Source organism: Jaculus jaculus, chromosome 14 (assembly GCF_020740685.1).
Source record: "Jaculus jaculus isolate mJacJac1 chromosome 14, mJacJac1.mat.Y.cur, whole genome shotgun sequence".
Taxonomy (NCBI): Eukaryota; Metazoa; Chordata; class Mammalia; order Rodentia; family Dipodidae; genus Jaculus; species Jaculus jaculus.
In genome coordinates, this window is record NC_059115.1 from 1593751 (window position 1) to 1617052 (window position 23302).

Sequence of the window (23302 nt, forward strand, 5' to 3'; positions counted from 1 at the left end):
GCTTACGTGGGTCCTGGGGAATCAAACCTGGGTCCTTCGACTTTAAAGACAAGTGCCTTAACCTCTAAGCCATCTCCCCAGCCCCTGACTCCTAAACTAGATTGCAGAAACTGACCCACCCTACTCCTGTCCTGTGACCCATGAACGTGTGCCGTGACTGACATGTGATCCTAACCGTGACCCTTGACGACGACCCCTGACCTCGGCTCTCAGAGCAGTGGTGAAACGTTTCCGAGGCTGCCTCCTGGCCCTGAATGTGGCCTGTGAGCCCTGGACTTGACCCTAACCCTGTCCACAACCCTGATGCTTGGTTCTGTCTCTCTCACTCCTCGGCTCTCTTCCCTGGAACTTAACTGGGTTTGTGACCCTTGACCCTAACTGTGACCTCTGACCCCAGCTGGTTTTACTTATCCAGCAGATAATTTCGGAATCTCTCCCCCCACCCCCCCCCCCCGTGCCAATACAAACTGCCTTTCCCTGACCCCGCGATCCTGGCCCAGAACCAGAGAACTTCAGTCTAAGTCCTGCTCACCTTAACCCTTAACCTTTTCTCCACTCCAGACACTTCCCCGTCACCTCTCCCACACTCCTTAGTTCCAAGGGGATTTGACCACTGTGTCCCTGAACTGTCCCCACATGGGTTCTCCTCCCCAAATAGTGTTTCACTTTAGCTCAAGCTGCTTGGTTTTTTTTTTATTGTTTATTTTTATTTATTTGAAAGCCATAGACAGAGAAAGAGGGAAAGAGAGAGAGAATGGGCGCGCCAGGGCCTCCAGCCACTGCAAACAAACTCCAGATGCATGCGCCCCCTTGTGTGTCTGGCTAACGTGGGTCCTGGTTAACGGAGCCTTGAACCGGGGTCCTTGGGCTTCACAGGCAAGTGCTTAACCACTAAGCCATCTCTCCAGCCCTTGTTTTGTTTCTAGTCCAGGCTGACCTGGAATTTACGATGTATTCTCAGGCTGGCCTCAAACTCAAAGCGATCCTCCTACCTCTGCCTCCCAAATGCTGGAATTAAAGGTGTGTGCCACCAGGCCTGGCTTCTCTCTCTCTCTCTCTCTCTCTCTCTCTAGATAGGCTCTTGCTCCAGCCCAGACTGAACTGAAATTCAGTATGTATTCGCTAGGCTCAGGGAGGCCTTGAACTCACCGTGATCCTCCTATGTCTGCCTCTGACCGCATTCTGAACCCCGGCTCCTACAGATGTGGACGAGTGCAGCTCGGGCGCCCCCTGCGGCCTCCACGGGCAGTGCACGAATACCGAAGGCTCATTCCGTTGCAGCTGCACCCCGGGTTACCGCGTGCCATCTGGTCGACCCGGGCCCTGCACTGGTGAGCAGAGCCCTGACTGCTGGTAGAGCCTGGATTTCCCCCCTGGGACGAGCCCCCTTGGGGAGCTGGAAGCTGGACTAAGTGGGTGGGGGACTGAGAAAATCATTTAGGCCTGGGTCTGGAGGATGGGGAGGTCTGGGGTTGGCTGTGTTCTACGGAGGAGAGGGTCAGCGCATCCCCACGTCTCTGGCATCCTCTAGACATCAATGAGTGTCTGGAGGGCGATTTCTGCTTCCCCCACGGCGAGTGTCTCAACACCGATGGTTCCTTTGCCTGCACCTGTGCCCCTGGCTACCGGCCTGGACCACGCGGAGCATCTTGCCTCGGTCAGTCCGTCAGTCCCTAGACTGGTTAGAGGAAGAGGGACCGAATGCAGGGTGTGTGTGTGGTGGTGGGGGAACACATCCTTTTTTCAGGCCTCGGTGGGGGGGGAGGGGAGGACGATGGAGGGGTGTGGGCCAGGAATGTTAAGGAGAGGAGGAGGGGGCCTGGATGTCCCACGCCCTGTCTCGCAGATGTGGACGAGTGCAGCGAGGAGGACCTTTGCCAGAGCGGCACGTGCACCAACACCGATGGCTCCTTTGAGTGCGTGTGTCCCCCGGGACACCGTGCAGGCCCAGACCTCTCCTCCTGCCTGGGTGAGAGGACACACCCACCTCCCCCTTCCCAGGCTCAGCAGCTCTTCCTGCCTCCCACCTCCCCCACCCCGGTCCTTCACTGCTTTCTCCCTGGTCCCTTCCTGCCGCCCCATTGCCGTCCCCACTCCTTCTGCCAATATCTCCTCCAATCCCCTCTTTAAGAAATATATATATAGGGCTGGAGGGATGGCTTAGAGGTTAAGGCATTTGCCTGCAAAGCCAAAGGACCCAGGTTCAAATTCCCCAGAACCCACATTAGCCAGATGCACAAGGAGACGCACACATCTGGAATGCGTCTGCAGTGGCTGGAGGCCCTGGCGCGCCCGTTCTTTCTCTCTCTCCCTCCCCCTTTCTCTGCCAAATAAATAAGTTAATAATAATAAAATATTATATATATATAATATTTTATTTTATTTATATATTTTTTATTTTATTTATATATTTTTTATTTTATTTATATACACATATCTATATCTATATCTATCTATCTATCTATATATATATAGCTTTTAATCCCAGCACTTGGGAGGCAGAGGTAGGAGGATTGCTGTGAGTTCAAGACCAGCCTGAGACTACATAGTGAATTCCAGGTCAGCCTGGGCCAGAATGAGACCCTATCTTGAAAAAAAAAAAAATATATATATATATATATATAATATAATAAATATATATAATATTTTATAATATATATAATATATATATTTGTTGCCGAGTGCGGTGGTGCACGCCTTTAATCGCAGCACTTGAGAGGCAGAGGTAGGAGGATCGCCTTGAGTTTGAGGCCACTCTGAGACTACAGAGTGAATTCCAGATCAGCCTGGGCTTCAGTGAGACCCTACCTTGAAAAACAAAAACAAAAGTATTTATTTGTGAGCATAGAGAGAGTGGGGGTAAGAGAGAGAATGGTGAACACCATTCTCCAGCAGATGGACGCTCCTCTTTCTGCGTCTTTTTTGTGGTTACTGGGGAATTGAACACTGGCCAGCAGTCTTTGCAAGGAAGACCCTTTACCTGCTGAGCTATCTTCCCAGTCCCCCTTCTTTAAAAAAAAAAAAAAAAAAAAGTCTGTTTATTTATTTATTTGCAGGAGAGGCAGAGGACTGTAGAAATAGCTTAGTGGTTAAGGCATTTGCCTAGGATTGATTCCCCAGGACCCATGTAAGCCAGATGCACAAGGTGGCCCATGTATCTGGAGTTTGTTTGCAGTGGCTGGAGGCCCTGGAATGCTCATTCTCTCTCTCTCAAATAAGTAAATACAGTATTTTTGGAATATTTATTTATTTATATTTTAGAGAGAGACAGAGACAGAGAGAATGGGCGTGACAGGGCTTCAGCCACTGAAAATTGAACTCCAGATGCTGCACCACCTAGTGGGCATGTGTAACTTTGAATTTGCCTCACCTTTGTGCTCCGGCTTAGGTGAGATCAGGAAGTCAAATATGGGTCCTTGGGCTTCACAGGCAAGCGCCTTAACTGCTAGGCCATCTCTCCAGCCCAGGTAAATAAAATATTTTTTAAAAAAATCAACTTTAAGCCAGGCGTAGTGGCACATGCCTTTAATCCCAGCACTCAGATGGCAGATGTAGGAGGATTGCCAAGAGTTCAAGGCCACCCTGAGATTACATAGTGAATTCCAGGTCAGCCTGGGCTAGAATGAAACCCTACCTCAGAAAACCAAACCAAACAAACAAAAATCAGCTTTTAAAAGAAAAAGAGAGGGCTGGAGAGATGGCTTAGCGGTTAAGCGCTTGCCTGTGAAGCCTAGGAACCCCGGTTCGAGGCTCGGTTCCCCAGGTCCCACGTTAGCCAGATGCACGAGGGGGCGCACGCGTCTGGAGTTCGTTTGCAGAGGCTGGAAGCCCTGGCGCGCCCATTCTCTCTCTCCCCCCTCTATCTGTATTTCTCTCTGTGCCTGACGCTCTCAAATAAATAAATAAATAAAAATTTAAAAAAAAAGAAAAAGAGAGAGATTGAGGCAGAGACAGAGAGAAAGGATGGGCACACCAGGGTCTCTTGCCACTGTAAATGAACTTCAGATGCATGCACCACTTTGTGCACTTGGATACTGAGGATTCAAACCCAGGCCCTCAGGCTTTGCAGGCAAGCACCTTTAACCTCTAAGCCATCTCCCCAGCCCACTCCGCAACCTTCTTGACTTCCATATTTTCCCCACCTGACCTCTCTCCTCCCTCCTCAGACATCGATGAGTGTCGTGAGCGAGGGCCCTCTCTGTGCGGGTCCCAGCGCTGTGAGAACTCCCCCGGCTCTTACCGCTGCGTCAGGGACTGTGATCCTGGCTACCACGCGGGCCCCGAGGGCACCTGTGATGGTGAGGAAAGATACCTGGCCACTTGGGCCCATTGCTGAAATCCACAGCCAAACGTTATCTCCATGTGGTCTCAGCATCTGGCACCTACTAGGTGCTTCAAGAATCCTTTTGGAGTTAAGGATTGCTTTCTCACAAAGTAGATTTGCATGAGTCAGAGGGTTCCAGAAAATACCGACCCAGAGCACCCTCCCCTGCCCCGAGGTCACTATATCCGGTTTAAGGAGATTACTGAGGTGTGGGTGTATAGTCTGTAATCCCAGCAGTTGGAAGGTAGAGGTGGGAAGATCAGAAGTTCGGGGTCAGCCGGTCGTGGTGGCGCACATGCCTTTCATCCCAGTACAGGGGAGGCAGAGGTAGGAGGATTGCCATGAGTTCGAGGCCACCCTGAGATTACATAGTGAATCCCAGGTCAGCCTGGACCATAGTGAGACCTACCTAAAAAAAAAAAAAAAAGAAGAAGAAAGAAAGAAAAGAGGAGAGGAGAAAAGAAAATAACAACAAAAAGTTTACTGTCAGCTAGCTTGGGCTACCTGAAACCCTTTCAGGAGGGAAGGAAAAGTGGAGGACCTCCTGCAGACCAACAGTAGAGAGATGAGGGATGGAAAAATAGGGAAACTGAGTCAGTAACCCTCCTTACCTTACAGTGCCCCCCTGCAGCCCAGGAGTGATAAAGACAGCTTACACAGGGCAGGAGAGGAGGGGGCTAGTGGTCAGGGAGGGTCGCTTAGTGAAATGGGGGGGAAATGACGCATGTAGCTGAGGTGGGAGTGTAACTGACAGATACCAGCAAGTGCAAAGACCCTGAGGGGAAACCCTGTTTGAGCTCTTCGAGCAATACCAAGGAGAATTTCAGAGTTACCAGCTCTTAGCCAGGCGAGGTGGCACACTCCTTCAATCCCAGCACTCGGGGGGCAGAGGTGGGAGAATGGCCAGGAGTTCGAGGCCACCCTGAGACTAAAATGATGAATTCCAGGCCAGCCAGGGCGAGGGCTGGACCCTACCCTGAAAAACCAAAAAAAAAAAAACAAAACAAAACAAAGAATTACCAGGTATTGGGGGTCGGGGTGATGGTTCATCCCTTTACAGGTGCTTGCTGGCGAAGTTTTGGGGGACCAGAAGTGGCTGGCATCAGGGAGCTCTGACTGTCCTCTCTTCACTCCTTGCAGATGTGGACGAGTGCCAGGAATACGGCTCGGCAATTTGTGGGGCTCAGCGCTGTGAGAACACCCCTGGTTCCTACCGCTGCACGCCAGCTTGCGACCCCGGCTACCAGCCCACGCCGGGGGGCGGGTGCCAGGGTGGGTGTCTGTGTCGGCCGGGTTGGTGCAGTGGGACGCGGGGGACGGGGTGGCAGGTCTGGACACGCGTGATGGCCTGACTCTGTGATGGTTGCAGATGTGGACGAATGCCGGAACCGGTCCTTCTGCGGCGCCCATGCCACGTGCCAGAACCTGCCGGGCTCCTTCCAGTGCCTGTGTGACCAGGGCTACGAGGGGGCTCGGGACGGGCGTCACTGCGTGGGTACGGGGCTCCAAGGGTGGCTGGGGACACCGGATGAGGCAGAGGTCGGGTCAGACTCTCCACCCAGCTGGGGAGGAGTATAAGCTCTAAACTTCAGGACTGGAAGTAGAATTAATTCATAGAGCCGGGCCTGGTAGCGCACGCCTTTAATCCCAGCCCTCGGGAAGCAGAGGTAGGAGGATCTCCGTGAGTTCGAGGCCAGCCTGAGACTACATAGTAAATTGCAGGTCAGCCTGGGCCAGAGTGAGACCCTACCTCTAAAAAAAAAAAAAAGAGTTAGTTAATTGAATGTAAGGTGAGCTCTACACAGGATAAAACCTGCATGGCGGCTCATGCTTATTATGATCTTGGTTCTTGAGACGCTGAAGCAGGAGGATTGCTGAGTTCAAGGCCATCCTAGGCTACATGGCAAGTTCCAGGCTAACCTGAGCTACAGAGTGAGACTGTGTCTCAAGACAAAACGAAAGGAATGCTGTTGAGGCAAGTGGATATTGGTGGTATAGTGGCATGTCTAGCCCGTACTCTTTCAGCTTTTAGTTTTGTGTATGTGGCTTAAAAATACGTTTTCTTGGGCTGGGGAGATGAGTCAGCAGTTAAAGGGGCTTGCTTGCAAAGCCTGATGGCCCTGGTTCCATTCCCCAGTACCCACGTAAAGCCAGATGCACACTGGTGCATACATGTAGAGTTTGTTTGCAGGGGCAAAAGGTCCCCATATGCCCATTCTCTCTCTCTCTCTCTCCTAAATTAAATTAATTAAAATTATTTTATTTTTATATATTATTATTATTATTATTATTATTTTGGTTTTTCAAGGTAGGGTCTCACTCTAGCTCAGGTTGACCTGGAATTAACTCTGTATTCTCAGGGTGACCTCGAACTCACCGCAATCCTCCTACCTCTGCCTCCCAAGTGCTGAGATTAAAGGCATGTGCCACAACACCCCGCTTATTTTATTTTTTAAAACAAAACTTGTCATTTATTTATTTATTTGCAAGCAAAGAGAGAGAAAGAGAAGAGAGACAGAGAATGGACGCACCAAGGTCTCCAGCCACTGCAAACGAACTCTAGATGCATGTGCCCTTTCTGCATCTGGCTTACATGGGTCCTGGGGAATTGAACCTGGGTCCTTTGGCTTCACAGGCAAATGCCATAACCGCTAAGCCATTTCTCCAGCCCTTTTATTTTTGATTTTTCAAGGTAGAGTCTTACTCTGCCCCAGGCTGACCTGGATTTCATTATGTAGTCTCAGGCTAGCCTCAGACTCACAGTGATCCTCCTACCTCTGCCTCCTGAGTGCTGGGATTAAAGATGTATGTCACCACACAGAGCTCTCCAGATTTTATACCTAAAAGGAAATAAATATGCCATGGGAATATATTATTTAGTGGTGAGAATGGCTGGCTAGCTTGTATTTACTCTGAGTTCACGTCCTCCTGAGAACAGAAAAAAAGAGGAGGAGGAGACAAAGTCCTGGCATGTGTGGTTAATTTACACTGTAATTGCAGCACCAGGGGGAGCTGAGGCAGGAGGATTGCCATGAGTTTGAGGCCAAGAAGGGCTACATAGTAAGTTCTAGGCTAGCCTGGGATATAGAGTAAGAACTTCTCTCAAAAGAAAGGCAGAGGTAGGGAGAAAAGGGAATTAAAACTTCAAAGTAAGAAAAAAATAATCCATTAGACTAGAAAGAGACTTCTGGTCATACAGAAGTTTATAACCATGGATTCTTTCCTGCCTGTCGCTTCCGGCCCACAGATGTGAATGAATGTGAAACACTGCACGGTGTGTGTGGAGCTGCCCACTGTGAAAATGTCGAAGGCTCTTTCCTGTGTGTCTGCCCCACCAGCCCGGAGGAGTTTGACCCCATGACGGGACGCTGTGTTTCTCCACGAACTTCTCCTGGTGAGGTTGACATGTCCACCTGACTGATGGCCGTGTGGGAAAAACGTATAGCCTGATCTTCCACAGTGAGGGGCTGGGGGCGTGGCTCAGAGGTAGAGCACTTGTCTAGATCCACAGTGAGGGGCTGGGGGCGTGGCTCAGAGGTAGAGCACTTGTCTAGAACCCACAGTGAGGGGTGGGGGCGTGGCTCAGAGGTAGAGCACTTGTCTAGAATCCACAGTGAGGGGCTGGGGGCGTGGCTCAGGGGTAGAGCACTTGTCTAGATCCACAGTGAGGGGCTGGGGGCGTGGCTCAGAGGTAGAGCACTTGTCTAGAGTCCACAGTGAGGGGCTGGGGCGTGGCTCAGAGGTAGAGCCCTTGTCTAGAGTCCACAGTGAGGGGCTGGGGCGTGGCTCAGAGGTAGAGCCCTTGTCTAGAACCCACAGTGAGGGGCTGGGGGCGAGGCTCAGAGGTAGAGCACTTGTCTAGATCCACAGTGAGGGGCTGGGGGCGTGGCTCAGAGGTAGAGCACTTGTCTAGGATCCACAGTGAGGGGCTGGAGGCGTGGCTCAGAGGTAGAGCACTTGTCTAGGATCCACAGTGAGGAGCTGGGGGTGTGGCTCAGAGGTAGAGCATTTGTCTAGATCCACAGTGAGGGGCTGGGGGCATGGCTCAGAGGTAGAGCCCTTGTCTAGAGTCCACAGTGAGGGTCTGGGGGGCGTGGCTCAGAGGTAGAGCACTTGTCTAGAGTCCACAGTGAGGGGCTGGGGGCGTGGCTCAGAGGTAGAGCACTTGTCTAGATCCACAGTGAGGGGCTGGGGGCGTGGCTCAGAGGTAGAGCCCTTGTCTAGAGTCCACAGTGAGGGGCTGGGGGGCGTGGCTCAGAGGTAGAGCACTTGTCTAGATCCACAGTGAGGGGCTGGGGGCGTGGATCAGAGGTAGAGCACTTGTCTAGAGTCCACAGTGAGGGGCTGGGGGCGTGGCTCAGAGGTAGAGCACTTGTCTAGATCCACAGTGAGGGGCTGGGGGCGTGGCTCAGAGGTAGAGCCCTTGTCTAGAGTCCACAGTGAGGGGCTGGGGGCGTGGATCAGAGGTAGAGCACTTGTCTAGAGTCCACAGTGAGGGGCTGGGGGCGTGGCTCAGAGGTAGAGCACTTGTCTAGATCCACAGTGAGGGGCTGGGGGCGTGGCTCAGAGGTAGAGCCCTTGTCTAGAGTCCACAGTGAGGGGCTGGGGGCGTGGATCAGAGGTAGAGCACTTGTCTAGATCCACAGTGAGGGGCTGGGGGCGTGGCTCAGAGGTAGAGCACTTGTCTAGAGTCCACAGTGAGGGGCTGGGGGCGTGGATCAGAGGTAGAGCACTTGTCTAGATCCACAGTGAGGGGCTGGGGGTGTGGCTCAGGAGTAGAGCACTTGTCTAGAGTCCACAGTGAGGGGCTGAGGACGTGGCTCAGAGATAGAGCACTTGTCTAGAGTCCACAGTGAGGGGCTGGGGGCGTGGCTCAGAGGAAGAGCACTTGTCTAGAGTCCACAGTGAGGGGCTGGGGCGTGGCTCAGAGGTAGAGCACTTGTCTAGAATCCACAGTGAGGGGCTGGGGGCGTGGCTCAGAGGTAGAGCACTTGTCTAGAGTCCACAGTGAGGGGCTGAGGACGTGGCTCAGAGGTAGAGCACTTGTCTAGAATCCACAGTGAGGGGCTGGGGCGTGGCTCAGAGGTAGAGCACTTGTCTAGGATCCACAGTGAGGGGCTGGGGGCGTGGCTCAGAGGTAGAGCACTTGTCTAGAATCCACAGTGAGGGGCTGGGGGCGTGGCTCAGAGGTAGAGCACTTGTCTAGAGTCCACAGCGAGGGGCTGAGGACGTGGCTCAGAGGTAGAGCACTTGTCTAGAGTCCACAGTGAGGGGCTGGGGGCGTGGCTCAGAGGAAGAGCACTTGTCTAGGATCCACAGTGAGGGGCTGGGGTCGTGGCTCAGTAGAAGAGCACTGGAATCTGCCCAACTTATATTTAAGATCCTGTGTTTATTCCTCAGTGTTGAGAAAAGCACTCCAGTTGGGAGACAAGCATAGGAAGTCAGGAAGTCGTGACAACCCACAGGTATCTGGAGTAGGGAGGAGAACAGATGGATGAGCAGAGAGATCACAGCTGTAGGGGAAAAGGAGGTGGCCAGATCAGCCTGAGAAAAGGACTGGGGAGGACTTCCTGACGGGGACAGTGTCTGACTTGTGTTGGATAAGCAGAAAGAAGGAGGTGCAATGTGTGAGGGGCCATTCTTGGCAGAGGACAGGTCAAAGGCATAGCCTGAAAGCCCTGGCACCTTGTGAGAGCCGATATGAACCCTCTGGTTCTGGTTTGGAGAGTGAAGAGTCAGGTGGCCACAGAAGAGGAGGAGGAGGAGGATGGACGGGTGCTGGAAGGACCTGAGGGAAGGAAGGATTGTTTTGGTGTATGGCTTAACAGTTTAATAGTTCATGTGGAGACATGGAGGCAGGAGGCCGCTTGCTCACACCTAGGTGGATCAGAAGACGGAGAAATGCCCCGTGACCTCCATTTTTCCTAGTTTAGGTCCGCGGCCCCAGCCCTGGGGTTGGCGCCGTGGCTCTTTTCTTCCCACAGTTAGTCCTCAGGCATACCCAAAAGGTGAACCTCACTAATACTGTTGAGGGGTTAGCTTCCAAATCCTAATTAAACCTCCCCCGGGTGTCAGGAAGAAGTCGGACTTCTCACTGAGGCCTCATGCCGTGCAAGCTTTCAAGCGGGAAAAGTGCGTAGCCAGATGCTGAAATCTCCCTCCGGCTGCCATATGGAAGTGATTAAACAGGGGTGACCCTGGAGCTGGGAGTTTAGGAAGCAGGCTGGGGCAGGAACCGGGGTCAGAGAGGACAGGGCTGGACCAAGATGAGCTATGATAAGGGAGGGAAGACGGGTGTGGGGGGGAAACCCAAGAGCCATGTGGACAAGCTGTGGGGCAACCAGTGGAGGGACCTGTGTATCCAGGACCAGGCCTAAGTTTGGGGGTCAAGGTTCTGGGCCAGTTTGGGACATACCGTGGGAAGACTCAGAGCCGCATTTCAGAAAACGGGGACAATCCCGTCACCATTTGAAGTGCAGCCACAGCGATGGGGGAGGTCTGGAAGCCCAAGATTAGCAGCCTGCAGGTGAGCCCAGGAGAAAGCTCTCACTTGGAAACCCAGCACTCAGGGAGGCTGAGGCAGGAGGACTGCCGTTCTTTCAAGTCGGCCTAAGATACAAAGTGAAACCCAGTCTCAAAAGCAAACAAAAAAAAATAGTGAGCTGGGGGACGGGCATGGTATGGTGGCGCACGTCTTTAATCCCACCAGTTGGAAGGCTGAGGTAGGAGGATCATTGTGAGCTCAAGGCCAGCCTCACTGTAATTCCAGGTCAACCTGGACTAGAGCGAGACCTTACCTCAAAAACAAACAAAAAGAAAAAGCTGGGGTTGTAGCTCAGTTGGTAGATCATCTGTCTAAAGTGCTCAAAGCCCTAGGTTTAATTAATTCCCTGCACTGCATAAATTGGGTGCATGCCTGAAATCCCAGCACTCAAGAGGTGGCCGTGGGAAGATCCACAGGTCACAGGTCTTCATTACATGGCATTTTTCAGGCCAGCCTGGGCTACATGACATCCTGTCTCAAAATAAAAAAGAAAGAAAAGAAATAGAGGCCAGGCGTAGTGGCGCACGCCTTTAGTCTTAGCACTCGGGAGGCAGAGGTAGGAGGATAGCCATAAATTCAAGGCCACTCTGAGACTCCATAGTGAATTCCAGGTCAGCCTGGGCCAGAGTGAGACCCTACCTTGAAAAAAAAAATAAAATAAAATAGGGCTGGAGAGATGGCTTAGTGGTTGAGGTACTTGCCTGCCAATTCTAACGACCCAAGTTCAATTCCCCACAACATGCATCTTTTGTCTAGAGGCCCCCCCCCGCATGTCCGTTCTCTGTCTGTCTGTGTGTCTGCTTGCAAATAAACAAATAAAATAAGAGAACGATGGGGTCTGATTGTACATGATGGCTGGTGCCTTTTTGCTCTGAAGCCCCCCTCCCCCAATTTATGATAGCGGAGTGTGTGTGGGGGGGGGGCAGAGGCTCCAGCCATCCCTGGCTAAAGTCCCATGTCTCCCCAGGCACATTCCCAGGATCACAGCCCCAGGCACCTGCCAGCCCCAATCTTCCAGCGGGGCTCCCCCCGCCACCACCTCCGCCGCGCAGGCCCAGCGCGCCCAGGCACGGGCCTGCGGGCAGCGGCAGCGGGCGCCGGGAATGTTACTTCGACACGGCGGCCCCGGACGCCTGCGACAACATCTTGGCCCGGAATGTCACGTGGCAGGAGTGCTGCTGCACCGTGGGCGAGGGCTGGGGCAACGGCTGCCGAATCCAGCAGTGCCCGGGCACCGAGACAGGTTGGGCGTGGGCCTGGGGGCGTGGGCGCAGGGCTGGCGGGTCTGTGGCACAAACACGGGGGGGGGGGTGGCATGCGGACTAGGAGAAAGTGCACATTGGGACCTGAGGCTGAGCTCTGGCTGCTTGCTGCCAGGGCAAGAGTGGGCGATCTGCCACCAGCTGGGCATGGAGCTGAGAGGTGGGCGCTGGCGGGCAGGGCCCTTGGGACTTGACTTGGGTGGGGGCCGAGCAAGCTCAGTGGGCTCAGGTGGCAGCTGGGACTCAGGTGTGCGGATTCATCTTTTCTTTTTTAATTTTTTTTTAATTTATTTATTTGAGAGCGACAGACACAGAGAGAAAGACAGATAGAGGGAGAGAGAGAGAATGGGCGCGCCAGGGCTTCCAGCCTCTGCAAACGAACTCCAGACGCGTGCGCCCCCTTGTGCATCTGGCTAACGTGGGACCTGGGGAACCGAGCCTCGAACCGGGGTCCTTAGGCTTCACAGGCAAGCACTTAACCGCTAAGCCATCTCTCCAGCCCTCATCTTTTCTTCTGTGTGCAGCTGAATACCTGTCGCTGTGTCCCCACGGCCGGGGCTATCTGGCACCCAGTGGAGATCTGAGCGTCCGCAGAGGTGAGACAGCCGCGGGCTTCACCCATGCTCGGCCCCCCAGGCTCAGCTCTGCCTCACCCCGCCTCTGTCTCTTCCTGTTCTTTTTTTTTTTTTTCTTAATTTTCTTTTAATTGACAACTTCCATGATTGTAAACGGTAATTCCCTCCCTGCCCCCACTTTCCCCTTTGAAACTCCACTCTCCATCATAGCCCCTCCCCATCTCAATCAGTCTCTCTTTTATTTTGATGTCATGATCTTTTCCTCCTCGTATGATGGTCTTGTGTAGGTAGTGTCAGGCGCTGTGAGGTCATGGATATCCAGGCCATTTTGTGTCTGGGAGAGTACATTGTAAGGAGTCCTACCCTTCCTTTGCCTCTTACATTCTTTCTGCCACCTCTTCCGCAATGGACCCTGAGCCTTGGAAGGCGTGATAGAGATACTGCAGTGCTGAGCACTCCTCTGTTGTTTTATTTTATTTTATTTTTTGGTTTTTCGAGGTAGGTTCTCACTCTAGCCCAGGTTGAGCTGGAATTCACTATGAAGTCTCAGGCTGGCCTTGAACTCACAGAGATCCTCCTACTTCTGCCCTCCAGAATGTTGGGATTAAAGGTGTGCGCCACCACACTGGCCTCCTTTTTTACTTTTACAAGGGAGATGTTGAGACAGGGATCTCCTTATATAGCCCAGGCTAGCCTCAAGATTTTCTTTTTCTTTCTTTTTTTTTTTTTTTTTTTTTTTGGTTTTTCGAGGTAGGGTCTCACTCTATCCCTGGCTGACCTGGAATCCACTATGCAGTCTCAGGGTGGCCTTGGACTCACGCAATCCTCCCACCTCTACCTCCCCAGTGCTGGGATTAAAGGCGTGCACCACCACGCCCGGCACTTTTTAATTTTTTTTTTTTTTAAGTTTTGATCCTCTTCAGCCTCCTGAGACTTGGGTTTGCAGGCATATACCACCACACTCAGATTTCTAATTTTTGTTTTCTTCTGGGGGAGGGGATTTGAGACACTGTCATGTGGCTCAGGCTGGCCTTGAACTTGCTGCATAGCTGAGGATGTCTTTGAACTTCTGACCTTACTGCCTCCACATCCTGAGAGCTGCATCACAGGCATGCCTTGCCACAGCCAGTTGGCTGGGTGCCCAGGACCAGACCCAGGGCTCGGAGCATCCAAAGCAAGCATCTGCCAACCCACCTGCACCTCCAGCTCTTGGGTTTTGGCTTTGTTTTGGGTCAGGGTCTCATGTAGCCCTGGCTGGTCTTTTTTTTTTTTTTTAACATTTAAAAATATATATCTTGTTTTTATTTATTTATTTCAAGAGAAGGAAAGTGGCAGAATGAGAAAGAATGGGCGCACCAGGGCTTCCAGCCACTGCAAATGAACTCCAGATGCATTCCACCTTGTGCATCTGGTTTACTTGGGCACTGGGGAATTGAACTGAGGTCCTTTAGCTTTGCAGGCAAGCGCCTTAGCCACTGCTCTAGCTGAGGCTGACCAGCCTTGAACTTCTGGTCTCTCACCACGTTCTAAATTGTGGGCATGCTGTACCACACCTGGCTCTTTTCTTTCTTTCTTTCTTTTTTTTTAGGTAGGGTCTCATTCTATCCCAGGCTGACCTGGAATTCATTATGTAATCTCAGGCTGGCCTTGAAATCATAACTCCTCCTACCTTGGCCCCCTGAGTATTAAAGTATTAAAGGTGGGCGCTACCACACCTGGCTTCTTTCTTTCTGTTTTGAATTGTATTTTAATTTATTTGAGAGATGGAAAGAGGCAGAGAGAGAGAAGGAGAATGGGCGCACCAGGTCTTCCAACCACTACAAACGAACTCCAGATGCACGTGCCACCTTGTACATCTGGTTTACCTGGGTCCTAGGGAATCAAACAGAAGTCCTTTGGCTTTGCAGGCAAGCGCCTTAGCCGCTAAGCCATCTCTCCAGCCCCTGTTTTAAATTTAAAAAGAAAATCTTTAAAAATTTTTATTTATTAGAGAGAAAGAGGCAGACAGAGAGAATGGGCGCACTGGGGCCTTCAGCTGTTGCACATGAACTCCAGAGGCATGTGCCACCCTGTACGTCTGGCTTATGTGGGTCCTGGGGAATCGAACCTGGGTCCTTTGGCTTTGCAGGAAAATGCCTTAACCACTAAGCCATCTCTCCAGACCTAAAGTTTTTATTTATTTATTCATTTTGGTGTGTATGTGTAGTTGTCTGTGTGTGTGTATGTGTGTGTTGTGTGTGTGTGTGTGTGCATGTGTGTTTTGTGCATACACTCCGTGGAGGCCAAAACCGGCTGTCCTGTCTGCCCCTCGGTGCTGGGCATGTACGGCTGAACATCACTTTTTGTGTGGGTGCTGGCCACTGCACTCAGCTCCATGGCCCTGTTCACAAGCCTCCTCCCCGGCCCACCCTATCTTCCTTTCTCTCATCTGGCTCCCCGTCCCCCCCACCATGGGCCTTCTCCCCTCCACCCCACCCCTGCCGCCCGGCTCCATCTCTCGCCACCCTTTCTCTCCGGCTGGTTTTCTCCGATCATGCCCAGCCATTCCACAGTCCCCTCCTCTTTCCCAGAGCACCCCGTTGTCTCTCTCCCCCACTTCCCACAGATGTGGATGAATGCCAGCTCTTCCGGGACCAGGTGTGCAAGAGCGGGGTGTGCGTGAACACAGCCCCGGGGTACTCGTGTTACTGCAGCAATGGCTTCTACTACCACGCACGGCGGCTGGAGTGCATCGGTAAGAGGCCGACCTAGCCCCCCCGCCAGCCAGCCCCCCACCTGTCCCAAACACGCCTGGCCATCTACCCTGCATGCACATAAGTAGTCCCACTGCCAGGGGCACTGGGGAGGAGAAATGGGCACCCCCCAACTGTCCCAACCCTGGTCTGACCACGTCTACACTGCACGGATATAACCCCACTGCCAGGGGCACTGGGGAGGAGAAATGGGCACCCCCAACTGTCCCAACCCTGGTCTGACCACGTCTACATTGCACGTATATAACCCCGCTGCCAGGGGCACTGGGGAGGAGCAATGGGCACCCCCCAACTGTCCCAACCCTGGTCTGACCACGTCTACACTGCACGTATATAACCCCACTGCCAGGGGCACTGGGTAGGAGAAACGGGCACCCCCAACTGTCCCAACCCTGGTCTGACCACGTCTACACTGCACGGATATAACCCCGCTGCCAGGGGCACTGGGGAGGAGAAATGGGCACCCCCAACTGTCCCAACCCTGGTCTGACCACGTCTACATTGCACGTATATAACCCCACTGCCAGGGGCACTGGGGAGGAGAAATGGGCACCCCCAACTGTCCCAACCCTGGTCTGACCACGTCTACATTGCACGTATATAACCCCGCTGCCAGGGGCACTGGGGAGGAGCAATGGGCACCCCCAACTGTCCCAACCCTGGTCTGACCACGTCTACACTGCACGTATATAACCCCACTGCCAGGGGCACTGGGGAGGAGCAATGGGCACCCCCAACTGTCCCAACCCTGGTCTGACCACGTCTACACTGCATGTATATAACCCCACTGCCAGGGGCACTGGGGAGGAGCAATGGGCGCCCCCAACTGTCCCAACCCTGGTCTGACCACGTCTACATTGCACGTATATAACCCCGCTGCCAGGGGCACTGGGGAGGAGCAATGGGCACCCCCAACTGTCCCAACCCTGGTCTGACCACGTCTACACTGCACGTATATAACCCCGCTGCCAGGGGCACTGGGGAGGAGCAATGGGCACGGGCTACCCCTGGAACCCTACGGCTCCATGCCTCCCTAGATAACGACGAATGCGCCGACGAGGAGCCAGCTTGCGAAGGCGGCCGCTGCGTCAACACGGTGGGCTCTTATCACTGCACGTGCGAGCCCCCCCCTCGTGCTGGACGGCTCCCGGCGCCGCTGCGTCTCCAACGAGAGCCAGAGCCTGGGTAAGGGCCCCCGCCAGCGCCTCCCTGCGCTCCCCTCCCCACCAGCCTCTAGCCAGGCGTTAGGCCACGCCCCCTTGGACCCCAACCTTGCCTGGGGAACAGGCCTGGTGGTTAAAGGCAAAAGCTTTTTGTCTTGTCTTGTTTGTTGGGTTGGTTGTCCAAGGTAGTGTCTCGCTCTAGCCCAGGCTGACCTGAATTCACTATGTAGTCTCAGGGTGGCCTCGAACTCACGGCGATCCTCCTACCTCTGCCGCCTGAGTGCTGGGGTTAAAGGTGTGGGCTACCACGCCTGGCTTTCTCCTCTTGTTTTTTTTTTAAATATTTTATTTTTACTTATTTATTTGAGAGAGAGAAATAGGGAGCTTTCTCCTCTTGATCAGACTTTCTTTGTAGAGTTCTGTCCATCTGTCTTAAGTTTCTCTTTTGTTTATGTATTTACTTACTTTAGAGCTGGAAGGGGAGAGAGAGAATGGGCACACTAGGTCCTCCTGCTGCTGTAAATGGACTCCAGATGCATGTGCCACTTTGTGCATCTGGCTTTACATGGGTACTGGGGAATTGAACCCGGGATGTCAGGCTTTGCAAGCAAGCGCCTTTACCCACTGAACCATCTCCCCAGCTCCCAAATCTCCATCTACCAGACTTTTGTTGTTGTTGTTTCGAGAGGTAGGGTCTTGCTCTAGCCCAGGCTGACCTGGAACTCACAACAATCTTCCTACCTCTGCCTCTCAACTGCTGGGGCTAAAGGCGTGCGCCACCACTAGGCCTTGGTCCATCTGTCTCGAGTCTCTATCTCTCTGGTCATCTGTGCTGTGGTCTTCTGTCCCAAACTGTCTTTCATTTCTTCTTCCTACAATATCCTCTAAATTTTCAGACTTTAAAAAAAAATATGTTTTATTTATTTGAGAGAGAGAAAAAAGATAGAGAGAGAGAAAGAGGGACAGAGAGAATGGGCGCACCAGGGCCTCCAGCCACTGCAGATGAACTCCAGATGTGTGTGCCCCCTTGTGCATCTGGCTTATGTGGGTACTGGGGAATCGAACCGAGGTCCTTTGGCTTTGCAGGCAAATGCCTTAACCACTAAACCATCTTCTCCAGCCCAATTTTCAGATTTTTAAATTATTTTTATTTATTTATTAGAGACAGGGAGAGAGAGAGAGAGAGAATGGGCTTGCCAGGGCCTCTAGCTACTGCGAACGAACTCCAGACGCAGGCGCCACCATGTGCATCTGGCTTACGTAGGACCTGGAGAATAGAACCTGGGTCCTTTGGCTTCACAGGCATGTGCCTTAACCGCAAAGCCATCTCTCCAGCCCAATTTTCAGATTTTTAATGCGGTCCTTTTTATGGGAGGGAGGGTCTCAGTCTAGTCCAGGCTGACCTGGAACTCACTATGTATTAGTAATGTCCAGAAAGTGCAAGGTGTAATGGTGTACACCTGTTATCCTAGCTACTCAAAAGGCTGAGGTAGTGGGCTGGAGAGATGGTTTGTGGTTAAGTGCTTGCCTGTGAAGCCAAAGGACTCTGGGTCGAGGCTCGATTCCCCAGGACCCATGTTAGCCAGATGCACAAGGGGACACACACGTCTGGAGTTCATTTGCAGTGGCTGGAAGACCTGGTGCGCCCGTTCTCTCTCTCTCTCTCTCTCTCTCTCCTCTTTCTCTCTCTGTCACTCGAATAAATGAAAAGAAACAAAAAAATTTTTTAAAAGGCAGAGGTAGGAAGAGAACAAATTGCAGGGAAGCCTGGGTTAGGTAGTGAGACCATTTCAAAAAACAAAAAACGACAAAATAAAAAACAGAGCCGGGTGCGGTGGCGCACACCTTTAATCCCACTACTCGGAAGACAGAGGTAGGAGGATCGTCGTGAGTTCGAGGCCTGAGACTACAGAGTGAAGTCCAGGTCAGCCTGGGCTAGAGTGAGACCCTGCCTCACAAAAACTAAAAAGAGGGGGAGGTGTTACCATGGGATATTTTTTATAATTATGGAAAATGTTAATAAAAATTGTGAAAATAAAGAAAGAAAGGGGAAAAAAAAAGCCTGGGAGATGGCTCAGCAGTTGAGGGCACTTGCTTGGGAAAATTTTTTTTCCCTTCTATAGAGGCTGGACCTGGGTGTATTTGAGAGGGTCCGAGTGCCCGCCAGTGCCCTCTGATGCAAGCTGTCATTACTTGCAGATGACAATCTGGGCGTGTGCTGGCAGGAAGTGGGGCCTGACCTCGTCTGCAGCCGCCCTCGGCTGGACCGCCAGGCCACCTACACAGAGTGTTGCTGCCTCTATGGGGAAGCCTGGGGCATGGACTGTGCCCTCTGCCCTGCCCAGGACTCAGGTACTGCCACAGCCCTTGCCTACCCAAGACCCTGCCCTGTAGACCCCAACCCAGGCCTTCAGTGCTGAAACCCTGGGCCCCCAGCCCCGCCTAAGAAAAAAACTTAGCCTCTTAACCAATGTCATAGCTCACCCCAGAATCTCATTTCTAACATCACATCCTGAAGACTTCCCGGGAAAGGCGCCAGATGCCCAGGGCCTGGCGCAGCCACTCCCACGGATCCAGCTCCGTTGGCTCCTGGGCTGTCCCGTAACCTGGATTCCTGGTTTCTAGAACCCACAGACATAACCTATGACATAACCTGTTCCAAACACTCTGGACCTTGACGCCTCAAATAGTTGCCCACATCCACCATTCTGGCCCCGATTTTCCGATCAAAGGAGACCCATGGGCCACCAATACCTATGACCTTGAGCACCCACACCCAGGTGCCCAAGACACCAACATGCCAGCCAGCTCTGAGTCCTCCTCAGTCAGCCCTTAGGAACACAGTTGCAAAGGCCCCAGTCGGGAGCCATCAGGCATCCAGGTCCCAGGGGCTCAGACCCCTCCCATGCACCCCGGCCCCTCATGCGCCACGGCCACCAGTAGTGAGCAGTCCCGGAAGCCCACCCCAAGCCCCCATCCTTTAAACGCCCTCATCTTGTTTCTTCAGAGCCCCAGCTCCCTTGGGGGAGGGTGCCCCCAAACTCTACTCTCTCTAGACCCTGGATCCCAGTCGCTAAGCATCCCAGCATCAGCCCCAGACCCTGGGGTAGTGGCTTCAGAGAGCCTCTCTGGCTGCCACTGGCTAGTCATTTCTGGGGTTCTCTTCCTGCCGGTGATGGGGCACATGGGAGGGGTACTGATGATGGGGCTTGTGTTCACAGATGACTTTGAGGCCCTGTGCAATGTGCTGCGTCCCCCGGCCTATGGCCCCCCGCGACCGGGAGGCTTCGGAGTCCCCTATGAGTATGGTCCAGACATAGGCCCACCGTATCAAGGCCTCCCGTATGGACCAGAGCTGTACCCACCTCCTGTGCTGCCCTATGACCCCTACCCACCCCCACCTGGGCCCTTTGCCCGCCGGGAGGCCCCTTACGGGGCACCGCCCTTCGACATGCCGGACTTTGAGGATGATGGTGGCCCCTATGACGAGTCTGAGGCTCCCGCCCCACCCAGCCGAGGCAGCAGCTGGGCTTACCGTTCGCGGGACACGCGTGGCTCCTTCCCGGAGTCCGAGGAGTCCTCTGAACGTGGAGGCTATACTGGTGAGCCAGGGAGGCCGGGGATGGACTGAGGCAGGCGGGCGGCCGGGCACGCAAACCTGGGCATGAGAAAAGATGGGGGAAGATGCTGAGATCCGGCGGGAAGAAGGACAGGCTCAGACACGGGGGCAAAAAGGATGACAGGAGCAACAGAGAGCTGGACGTGGTGACGCGTGCTTGTCACCGCAGACCCTGGGAGGCAGGGGTTGCCGCGTGTTCGAAGCCAGCCAGGCCTACATAGTGAGTTCTAGGCCACCCGGGGAAACATAGCAAAGCTGTGTCAGATGGACACACCAAAAACACCTCTAGGCCAGCAAGTGGATAAACCACCTCACCCCACAGCGCCCCTGCAGTGAGGGGGTGGAAGGGGCAGATCAGAATGAGCCCAGGGAGCCAGGGGCACAGAGGGCATGGGGGTGCCCTCCGGTCATAGGCCGCTGGCGTTCTCTACAGGCGCCCTGACTGAGCCCTATGAGGGTCTAGAGGCTGAAGAGTGTGGGATCCTGGACGGCTGCGCCCACGGCCGCTGTGTGCGCCTCCCTGAAGGCTTCACCTGCGACTGTTTCGACGGCTACCGCCTGGACATGGCCCGCATGGCCTGCGTGGGTGAGCGGAGGGGAAGGAGGGTGGACCCGGGGCTGGAAGTGGTCAGGCACCTCTGGGAAAGGACCTCAGATAGGGACCAGGTCAGTCTGGAGAACATAAGTGTTTTTTGGTTTTTGGGTTGTTTTTTTTTTGTTTGTTTTTTTGTTTTTTTGTTTTTATGGGGTAGGGTCTCACTCTAGCCCAGGCTGACCTGGAATTCACTATGCAGGGTGGGCTCGAACTCACGGAGATCCTCCTACCTCTGCCTCCTGAGTATTGGAATTAGAGGCATGCGCCACCACACCCAACCCAAAATATATATATTTTTTAATAATAAGTATAGCCGAGAGCACACAGTGAATTCCAGGTCAGCCTGGACTAGAGTGAAACACTATCTTGGAAAAAAAAAAATGGGAGGGGTGGCTGTCCAGATGGCTTAGTGGTTAAAGCACTTGCCTGCAAAGCCTAAGGACAAAGGTTCAATTCTCCAGTACCCTTGTAAGCCAGTTGCACAAGGTGGCTCATGTGTCTGAAGTTTGTTTGCAGTGGCTAGAGGCCCTGGCGTGCCCATTCTCACTATCTGCCTCTCTCTTTCTCTATCAAATAAATATTTTAAAACAAAAAAAAATGTTTTTATTGATTTATATGAGACAGACAGAAAAAGGGAGACTGTGGTCACACCAGGGCCTCTTTCCACTGCAAACAAACTGCAGACACATGCACCACTTTGTGCAGCTGGCTTTACATGGGTACTGGGGAATCGAACCTCAGCCATCAGTCTTTGCAAGCAAATGCCTTTTTATTTTATTTTTTCCCTGTTTCACTGTTGTTAATATTATCAGTATTTTTTCTTTCTTTAATTTTTTTGAGATAGGGTCTCACTGTAGTCCCAGGCTAGCCTCAAACTCACAATTCTCCCTACCTCTGCCTCCTGAATGCTGGGATTAAAAGTGTGCACCACCACTCCTATTTTTTTAGAAAAAAAATATTATTTTTTGTTTGAGAAAGAAAAAGGCAGAGAGAGTGAGCGAGAGAGAAATAGATAGAGGGAGGGAGGGAGGGAGGGAGGGAGGGAGGGAGGGAGGGAGGGAGGGAGGGAGGGAGAGAATTGGTGCACCAGGGCATCCAGCTGCTGTAAACTAACTCCAGATGCATGAACCACCTCAAGCATCTGGCTTACTGGCATGTGGGTACTGGAGAATTGAACCTGGGTCGATTGGCTTTGCAGGCAAGCACCTTAATCATTAAGCCATCTCTCCAGCCCTATTTTATTTTATGTATTTATTTATATTTATTTTTTGTTTTTATTGAGGTAGAGTCTCACTCTAGCTCAGGTTGACCAGGAATTCACTATGTAATCTCAGGGTGGCCTCGAATTCATGGTGATCCTCCTACCTCTGCCTTCCCACTGCTGGGATTAAAGACGTGCACCACCACACCAGGCTTATTTATTTTTAAAAATATTTTATTAATTATTCATTTCAGAGAGACAGAGAGGCAGATAGAGAATGGGTGTGCCAGAGCCTCCAGCCACTGCAAATGAACTCCAGACGCATGCACCCCATGGATCCTGGGGAGACCTTAGGCTTCATAGGCAAGCACCTTAACCGTTAAGCCATCTCTCCAGCCCCTGACTTTTTTTTTTTTTTTTTTGGTTTTTCGAGGTAGGGTCTCACTCTGGTCCAGGCTGACCTGGAATTAACTCAGTCATCTCAGGGTGGCCTTGAACTCATGGCAATCCTCCTACCTCTGCCTCCCGAGTGCTGGGATTAAAGGCGTGCACCACCACACCTGGCTCCCCTGACTATTTTATTTTTAATATTTGAGCAACAGAGAGGAGAAAGAGAGGGAGGGAGAGAGAATGGGTATGCCAGGGTCTCTTGCCACTGCAAACAAACTCCAACTGCATGCACAACTTACTGCATCTGGCTTACGTGGGTCCTGGGGAATCGAACCCAGGCCATCAGGCTTTATAAACAAGGCGCCTTTCACCACTGAGCCATCTCTCCAACTCCCCTCTCCATTATTATTATTATTATTATATTATTTTAAATGTTGTTTTTATTTTTATTTGCAAGCAGAAAGCGAGAGAGGGAGGGAGGGGGAGACCGACAGAGAATGGGCACGCCAGGGCCTCCAGCCACTGCAAACGAACTCCAGATGCACGCGCCCCCTTGTGCATCTGGCTTACATGGGTCCTGGGGAATCGAACCTGGGTCCTTAGGCTTCGCCAGCAAATGCCTTAACCGCTAAGCCATCTCCCCAGGCCCCATTATTATTATTGTTGTTGTTATTACTATTTTTTCTTTGCACACCCATTTTTCATAATCCAGGGCCGAGGCGCTCAGACGTCGGTCCACCATGCCTGGGCCCTCACAGCCAGCAGATGGTGGTGTCAGGGGGACGTCCCTGTACCCCGAAAGAGGGAGATGAGCTGTTTGGGGGGGGTGTTGGAGGCTCGAGCCCCAGTGCTTCCCTCCATCACTCCCTCCCCCCC

The 23302-nt window shown here is 52.7% G+C and overlaps 1 protein-coding gene across 1 annotated transcript in view; it reads left to right on the plus strand.

Annotated features, from left to right (window-relative positions):
• Positions 1-22329, plus strand: part of Ltbp4 (latent transforming growth factor beta binding protein 4) — a 46051-nt gene extending 23722 nt beyond the window's left edge. The window contains 16 exon segments of the mRNA XM_045133490.1: positions 1203-1331; positions 1532-1657; positions 1847-1969; positions 4167-4298; positions 5465-5596; positions 5694-5819; positions 7572-7718; positions 11836-12111; positions 12655-12726; positions 15311-15439; positions 16496-16581; positions 16583-16643; positions 18821-18973; positions 19843-20223; positions 20674-20826; positions 22291-22329. Of these exon segments, the coding sequence (XP_044989425.1) occupies positions 1203-1331; positions 1532-1657; positions 1847-1969; positions 4167-4298; positions 5465-5596; positions 5694-5819; positions 7572-7718; positions 11836-12111; positions 12655-12726; positions 15311-15439; positions 16496-16581; positions 16583-16643; positions 18821-18973; positions 19843-20223; positions 20674-20826; positions 22291-22310 (2246 nt within the window). The 3' untranslated portion in view covers positions 22311-22329.
• Positions 22330-23302: the final 973 nt, after the last annotated feature.